This window comes from Phalaenopsis equestris, unplaced genomic scaffold (assembly GCF_001263595.1).
Source record: "Phalaenopsis equestris unplaced genomic scaffold, ASM126359v1 Scaffold219392, whole genome shotgun sequence".
Lineage (NCBI taxonomy): Eukaryota > Viridiplantae > Streptophyta > Magnoliopsida > Asparagales > Orchidaceae > Phalaenopsis > Phalaenopsis equestris.
The window spans coordinates 1349-10230 of record NW_018237760.1 but is presented as its reverse complement, the minus strand read 5'-3'; the positions used below and the strand labels follow the sequence as shown (position 1 = coordinate 10230).

Below are 8882 nucleotides of genomic sequence, written 5' to 3'. Positions count from 1 at the left end.
AGGAAAGGTCCAAATGTAAAGCTCACAAGGTCTTTCACATGTTGAAAATAATCTAAGAAGGTGAAAAGAGATTTTTTTTTAATACATGTAATAATCAAAGACAAGAAAGGACAAGAATGAGCTTGCCAAAGAGACTTTTGAGGGTCATTTGAACTTGATTTTTTTAAGACTCTTTTAAATCAAGATCAGTTAGCAAACAAAACTTCGCAATATCTCTAAACTGCCGGCAAAGGACCATGGATGCAAGCCATTGACAGAATAAAGCCAAAATTCAGAGGTTGCTGAGAAAATCAATTTGATGCAAAACGATTATTTACAATTAATGACCGTTTTATTTCATCTCTAGTTATGTCACAAAAGCAAAATCTAAAAAGTAGAATTTACCTTAATTCTTAAAACGTTATACAAAAGAACAAATATAGAAAGAAGTATTGCTTGCCATCCCCACCACAAAAATAGTAGTGTGCAATAAAAAATCTTTATTTTGTCCTCGGCAACTGCAAACTGTCTCAATGAAGATGTAATCATGAAACCATTCGTAAATTGAGTCCACTCTTGAAACTTTTATTTATGACTCCAGTGAATTAGCTTATCATCCCTACACTATTTTTCAGAAGGTAAAGATATAATTATGCTCAAGTTAATTAAAAAGAAGCAGGAAAAGAAGTATATATAGAAGAATATTGTAATTAAGGAATACCGTTCTGTGATGATCGAAATGACAACATTCAAATTCATGCAACAAAAGGTCTATCTTATGATTCCTTCAATGTATACTGATTTTATAATACTTAGAACAATGTATAATACCAAGAAAAATACCAAGAAAAAAACCTACCAAGAAAAAAAAAACCTTGAATTGTAAGTTAGGTCTACAGAGTTGCGTTTTGAGACTACTTGATTAATAGAATTCAACGTGTTCACACAGATTTGATGTAAAATGAACATTTTAAAAAGTGTGAAAAGCTAGATAGATAATTGAAGTTACTGTCTGCAAGGTTTAAATTGATATGCCTAGAAGAAATTTTTGGTTGTCTAGTAACAGCAGTGTATCCCCGAAGATAGAAATGACAGCATAGCCAGAAGAGAAGGCTTGGCGCCACGGAAACCAAGTGATAAATTAATAGAAAATTCTGATTTCAACAAAAAAAATACAAAATACCAAATCTAAATGAAATAACTAAAATAAATCATAAATCAAATCATTTATACACCCATTCAACTAGGCATAATAAACATGTCGATAAAAGAGTAACAATAAAGGCCCTTGTTTGGAAGTCTAGCAGCCATGTTAGAAAGTATAGGACACAAAAACATCTTTAGCATTATCAAGATATGTAGTATGATTATTTAAAAAAAAGTGCCCGAGAAAAACCATGCAATATATATAATCATCAAAGTAACACCAAAAAAAATTCTGTAGTCACATGGTAACTGCAACAATGGTAAAACAAACTTAATTTGTGATGGAGTAAGAAAAAATTTAGAAAGTTTAGGCACAACTTGTCACTCCATCTATAGAGGTTGGAAAGTTAAAGGAATGGCCAAAGACACCTCAAATACAGTAACATCATATAACAAAATATCATGCTCAATTTTTGGGTCAAGCTCATCTATGGGAATAGAAAATCACATGCACATTATCTTCCACTTTGTCAACGAAATCATCAACAAGGAGGAGTAGGTAATGGGTTTGCTGAAGCTAGTGCAGCATTAAAACTCGTGGGGTTGGACAAACATGTGAAATGAGTTTGTCAAGTTTTCTCAACTCTTCACAGCATTTGAAAAGGGTTTCGAGGAGGCTTGAAATATACTTCATAAGTTGAAATATGATAAGATTTAGGACAAATATATGCATAACCTACATAGACATATAAACATGATTGATGCATCCTCAACTTCATTATCCAAAAGTTTCAAGCAATATTTTGTCCATCTAAATCATATTCAGAATAAACCCTCAACAAAAAAAATGTCGAAATGATCCCTGGCTCTTTACAAATGATCATTCTAATACTCGATTCTATAAAAATATCAAATTAATCCCCAGATTTTTTTAATACGTGCTGAAATAGCACTAGACTCATTTAAAAAGAGGTGTTTTTCAACCCCATTAAAAGATTCTAATGACTAAATTGAAAGTTTAGACTTTGAGACTAAAATAGGCCCATGTAAATAGTCAAAGGACCGTTTTTGGCACTTTTCTCTATTCCTCAAAAAAGAAAATCATGACGTTTATTAAATAGATCAATAGAATAATAATATTGATAGTATAGTGAACCTTGAGAATTTTTTGACTTCACAAACATGCTTTGCATGTATTTTCTCAAATAAACCATGCATCATGAACAATTAAATTGCATAGGTTGTATCAAAGGTATGATACTAAACAAAAACAATTCTAGAATTTGAGATTAATGTTTGATAAAAATTTAATGTACACCAATTGATTTGTTGAAAAAATGAACTGGTGAACAAGCGAAGAGGGATAGAAGCATGGGATGGTTTTGCAGAGATAAGGTCAAAATAAGTATGGTTGTGATCAAATACTAGGAAAGACAAGGAGTGCACACAAGTGAATGCACAGGATTTGTGGTGAATCACGTAAGAGCAAAACTAATTGGGTTTTGTATGACACGTGATAGGAATGGCATGTAAGATGCAGATTGCAAGAGTACAGAGGAATGTGAGTGTAGAGTTTAGGTATTATAGCGATGCACAATATATGATGCAAAATAGTGTGAAGATAAAGCAGCTTTAGGAGAAGTACATGTGGGGTAACCTAGCGAATGGGTATCAAGATGCAAAATTTAACACTAAATAATGTATGGTCTAGGAGCAACAAATAAGAAGAGTATTAAGGGAGAGAGATTACAAGAAGAATCAACTTTCATTCATTAAACCACTGATCTCATTATAAGAAGTTGGAATCCATATTTAAGAAAAAATAGTTACTAACGAAAAGATTGAAATTTAATTTAATGAAATCCTTTTGAAAAGTTCAAATTAAAACTTAATATTATATGAATATATAATTAATTTTAAATTTAATTTAAAAAAATCCACAAATACTAATTTAAATGAAACAATTGAAATTAAACCTAACTTAGCAGAAGTATGTGGTTGAATAGCTAAGCTCAAGCCTAAGTTATTTGATTATAGCTTTACGTACGTCAAACATAAAACTCTATTGACAAGTAGAAACTGCAGAAGTATGGACACATATTCCTTTGTCTTATTTGTGAATGTAGCATATGCCTGCCTCAACTATGAATGTAGGTTTGGTTCAATGCGCAATCTAAAAATTGTTGTCTAAAGTTATTAGTTTCCCACCATAAGAAGTAGAAACTATAAGCAAAAACAAGAGTTCCCATGCATAACAAACCTATTGCCTATTGCTAAATCAAGAGTAAATAAATTCAAGGCACAATCATTAACAGGTAAATGTACCAAAAACTGTCAACATAAGATTCTTACCAGAAGCAGTCTCCAAACATGAGGTCGCATGTAAGGTGGTACACCACTCCATGCTAATTCACGTAACTTCTCTGTGGCATCAACAAAAAGGTAAAATGTCAGTCTTCTGGTTCAAGCTAATGTGAGAATCTATTGATGAAAAGGTATCAGAAAACCAATGGTAAAGGAAGTACTATAATCAGAAATACAACAAATTGTATGTACCCTAGAAATGTTTAAAATCAAGTAGTTACCACTTTTATGAAAAAGATTCTTGTACATATTGCTTCATCAAAAATACAGAAATCCTATTTGGTACTGCTTCATAAAGAAATAAAAAATTCTAAATCAGAATTCAAAGCCCTAGGGATGAAAGCCTTCGTGTTTATACCATTTAAAGACATGACATCAAAAAGTGATCTATTTACACTTATTTATCTATTTTTTTGGTTGATTTATATTTGTTTTCTTAATTTAATAATTAAAAACATGTCAATGATGATTGTTGAATGAGGGACGTCCCGCCGTTTATTTCATAGCATAAGTTAGTACATATGATTTGACATGATTTTCGTATTCATTCAATTTAAGTTAAATTCCACAAAGGAGTGAATTGGCTGCAGTAAAGTGCTTGTAAGATGGCTATTTTGATTTTGTAGCTTTCGTGGCACAAATCAATTTATCTATTTTTTCGTTCTTTCGTGGCACAAATCAATTTGGATTCATTTTGGGCATGTCTACTTTGGAAGCTATACATTTATTGAGAGGTTCGATGGAGAGGTATGGAGATAGTAAGGAGAATCTACATATGATTTTTGTTGATTTAGAAAAAGCTTATGATCAAGTTCCAAGCGATGAACTTTGGAGAGTTCTAGAAGAGAAATGTGTTGATATTGCTTATATTGAAGTCATTAAAAATATGCATACTAGAGTTGATATTTGTGTTCAAACACAAGGAGGATTGACCAAGTAGTTTCCTATTTCAATTGAATTACATCAGGGATCAACCTTAAACCCATATGTTTTGCTTTGGTTATGAATGTTCCTATGAAACATTTACAGGAGGGTGTAATTTAGTGTACGATTTTCGATGATGACATCCTTCTTGTAGATAAGACTAAAGAAAGAGAGAGAATTTGGGAAAATTTTGAATTAACAGAGGTAAACTTTAAAGTCTATAAGGCTTTTTTTTAGTAAATCTAAAACTGAACACAAGGAATGCAATTTTAGTAGTAGCAGATCTAGTGGCGAGCTTATAATAATGGATGGCAAATGATTTTTTTATGTAAAAACTTACTATTTCATTCAACATACGTGTTTAAATATGTGTTACAATGTTTAACAAATAGACCCAATAAAACTCTCTAATTACAATAACTCACAACACTCTAATTACACATAACTCACAACACTATTAATTCAAAATTTGGGAAAATTTTGAATTAGCAGAGGTAAACTTGAAATTCTATAAGGCTTTTTTTAGTAAATCTAAAACCGAACACAAGGAATGCAATTTTAGTAGTAGCAGATCTAGTGGAAAGATTATAATAATGGATGTCAAATGATTTTTTTATGTGAAAACTTACTATTTAATTCAACATACGTGTTTAAATGTGTTACAATGTTTAACAAATAAAACCAATAAAACTCTCTAATTACAATAACTCACTACACTCTAATTACACATAGCTCACAACACTCCCCCTCAAGATGGGTGAAAGATATTCACTAAGACCATCTTGTCACATAATCTAGCTAACTCCACTGAACTAAGTCCTTTAGTGAGTAAGTCAGTCACCTGCTCTCCATTAGTTATATGACGTAGTTTCAATAATCTGTTATCCAGCTTCTCCTTATAAATAGCCTGGGCTCGTAGACAATATAGAATTTCATAAAAGATTGGCTCAAAACATGCATTAACCCAAAAACAAACATTAAATGTCAAAACATATCTCAAAAGAGCTTTTTGGCATCAATTTGCCTTTCCAAAATCACCAATTTAACATTTCCTCCTTCTTATCACCTCCGACAATAATTTTCTTCATGATTTTGTGCTAAAATATTTTTAAAAGCTCGCAAAATCAATTACCAAACTTCTAGCGCAAAATAAGCGCCTTTGACGACTGTCAGAAATGAGAAAAGCACTAAAAACGAGGTAAATGTCAAAATGAATTTGAGATGAAGGAAATGAAGGTCTCAAGTGACATGAAAGAGGGATTCATGCTTGCAGAAATCAAGTCGGCGCCCTAAAATCCCGAGTTACAGCTTCTCTGTGCCGTCTGATTCGCTGCTATTCCCGCCCTTGCACTGCAGCAAGGGTCGCAGCTCGCTTCTGCCTGCATGAAAGGAATAGAGAGGGGGATTGCGAGAAAGAGCAATTCTGAAGGAGAAAATCAAAACTGGAACTCACGATTCAACGAAACAAAGGGATTGAAAGGCATGAGAGGTGGGCAACAGTAGCAGAGAATTAAGGATTTAGTTAATTAGGGTAATTATGATTTATTAGGTTAAATAAATATATAACTTCCGAATTTTATATTTCTCAATCCATTCATAATTAACTTATGGTGTTTTATATGGAATTGATCGATTTCATGTGTAGAATTTAATAATATTATTTCAATTGAATTCCAAGAGATGTAAAATTTGGGAAAGTTTTCAAATCTGCCAAATTTTACATGGTTTCTTGAAATTTGGGCGTTACACCCCCAAATTTAAACTTCTCTACACTCTCTTCCTCCACTCGAATCCGGGAGATAAAACTAGTTATCCAAACCTCTACCAGCTCCATCCGAAGTGTTGCCCCCTCTATCCGGAGAATCGCCATGTCCGCTTGAAGGACAGTCAGTTCTTCCTTCAGGTTTGTTATGACAACCTCCCTCTACAAGCTAACTTTCTAGACAGAGTCCACCATTTCGTCTATCCAGATAGCCAGCGACTCTGATGATCCTCGTCGACCATCGGCCTCCCTCTTAATGTCCGCAGGGCAGATAAGTGGTTGAGTGAGCCTCTGCCATGGGCCGGAATAGAATGCCCCTCGACTGCCTATAGAGCAGAGGGATGGTTGGCTTCCATTATAAATGAGTCGATAATCTACACGATCTCCTCAGCAAGAATAATCAAATTTCAGAAAAAGAAAAAAGAACAAATCTATTGAGTAAAAGAAAATTGGGTTTTCTCGTACCAATGATTCGTTCTATCTCAAACGATCGGAGGCACTCACCAACAAGCGGTTGAACAACCGACTGGATGGCCTCACCAAATAAAGGAAAGGGAGGCGCACCTTCACGCGGTTGGACCTGGGTCTCCGCAACCACCTAGACCGGTTGCTGAGCCGGCCGCTCCAATAATGTGCACATCAACCCTACTCCCTGTCTCACGATGGAGCAGCATTGAGTCAAATGACCCGACCGCTTCCTCCACTCTTTATTTCTTCTGAATCACTCGCTTAAGCAACTTCCCCTCTAGACAGCTTCCTCCTACCAACCTTTTGAGCTAACAAGTCAATAAATAAGTCAATTATTACATTTAGGTCTTTTATTCTTATCGTAGTTGTCGCTTTCAAGTAATAAGAGAATCAGAGAACTAAATATGTACATCAAAATTATGAACGCATGAATCTCAAGGAAATTCAACGAGTCTCGTTTATGAACACTAAATGCAATGTATCGGGATAATCAAAAGACAAAAATGCCGAGTGTCATTTCGTTCGGTCGGAACTAAATATGTACATCAAAATTATGAACGCATGAATCTCAAGGAAATTCAACGAGTCTCCCAAGGGACAATCGCTCGTAACCAACTCCCTCGGAAGATTCTGAAATTCTTCATAAAGAAGGTCGAAGGGCACCCTGTGGCGCACGTATCTGATCCTCTAAGAATGCTCCTTGTCCAAGGATAACAGCTCGTCATATTACTATGATACACCATCTACCTAAAGGTCTAAGTTCACTTTAACGATAAGACAATCTCTGCTCAAAATTCCATTGAAAAGGCTGACCGATGACCTCTTAGCCGATCGAAGGTATGCAGCCGACTGAATGACAAGATTAAAGGGTCATTAAATGCCCCTCTTCAAGCTGTTATGATTACAAAACGGTGATGATGTCAGTTATGAATATGAAAGGGTCCTAGAGTCGATTACAAACACGAAAATATGTAATAATGACTTGTAATGTCCTTATTAAAATAGGGATAAACATGTAATTTTACTATATATCAATAGAGAATTACTCAATTTACTCTCTCAAAACTAATGTTAATGTGCAATCTGTTCTCTCTCAATCTCTCATTTATATTCCTCTTATTCGTCTAACGCTCTATGCCGTAGGTGTTATCCACATGACATATTTAGATTCAACAAAAAGTCAGCCTAAATATCTAGTTATTGAGTATGTAGCTTATGGGAAGCTATCCTCACTTTATAATGTTTTTGTATTTAATATTGATAATGTACAGATTCCTAAATCCATTCATGAAGCTCTCAAAGTTCCAGAATAGGGGAAAATTGTTAAAGAGGGATTTAAGTATAAAAGCATAATGACAATAGATTCTTATTAAACTTCCTCGGGATAAGAGGTCAAATAGATGCAAATGTGTATTCAATATCAACTATAGAGCTGGTGGTGACATTGAGAGACTCAAAGCTAACTGATTACAAAAGGTTTCGCTGAAGCCCATGAGATTGACTATGAGGAGACATTTGCATCTGTTGTCAAACTAAACACTATCAGAGTTCTCATCTCAGTAATAGTTAATAAGAAGTTGGGATTGCATAAACTAGACATAAAAAATATCATCCTAAATAGGGATCTTGAAGAGAAGTGCACATGTAGATATTATCAGGACTTGAGAATAATTCCAACAAATACCTAATATGCAAACTCAACAAGTTCCTCTCAGTTTTAAGCAATCTGCAAGGGCATGATTTTAAAGGTTTACTAAAACTATGAGATCTAATAGATATTTTCAAAGTCAAGCTGATCATATATTGTTCATAAAACACATTCTATGAGGTGAGATTATCGCACTAATAGTATATGTAAATGATATGATTCTTACTGGTGATAATGAAAAAAATTCTTAAAATCAAAGAAAAGTTTGCCGCTAAGTTTGAAATAAAAAAACAAATAAAAAAAACAAAGAATCATGATACATCTTCTAGGTATGAATGTAACAAGGTCCAAAAAAGGTATTGTTAGATCACTAAGGAAATAAACCTAGATTTGCTAAATGAGATAAAAATGATTGAATACAAATACTCCAATAGGTCCCAACAAGAAGTCTAATAAGAGAGAAAAAACTATATCTATGGATAAGGAAAGATATAAAAAATTGATAGGAAAACTAATCTACCTGTCACGTACTAGGCCAGATATTGCATACTCTGTTAGTATTGTTAGTCAACATATGAATAAACTAAATAA

The 8882-nt window shown here is 33.7% G+C and overlaps 1 protein-coding gene across 1 annotated transcript in view; it reads right to left on the bottom strand.

Annotated features, from left to right (window-relative positions):
• Nucleotides 1-6283, bottom strand: part of LOC110037435 (TBC1 domain family member 22B-like) — a gene marked incomplete at its 3' end in the record, with an annotated part of 17492 nt that extends 11209 nt beyond the window's left edge. Inside the window, exons 1-3 of the mRNA XM_020742087.1 lie at nucleotides 6233-6283; nucleotides 5720-5792; nucleotides 5546-5600 (exon numbers count right to left, since the gene is read on the bottom strand). Of these exons, the coding sequence (XP_020597746.1) occupies nucleotides 5546-5600; nucleotides 5720-5792; nucleotides 6233-6283 (179 nt within the window). The remainder of the gene's footprint in view (nucleotides 1-5545; nucleotides 5601-5719; nucleotides 5793-6232) is intronic.
• Nucleotides 6284-8882: the final 2599 nt, after the last annotated feature.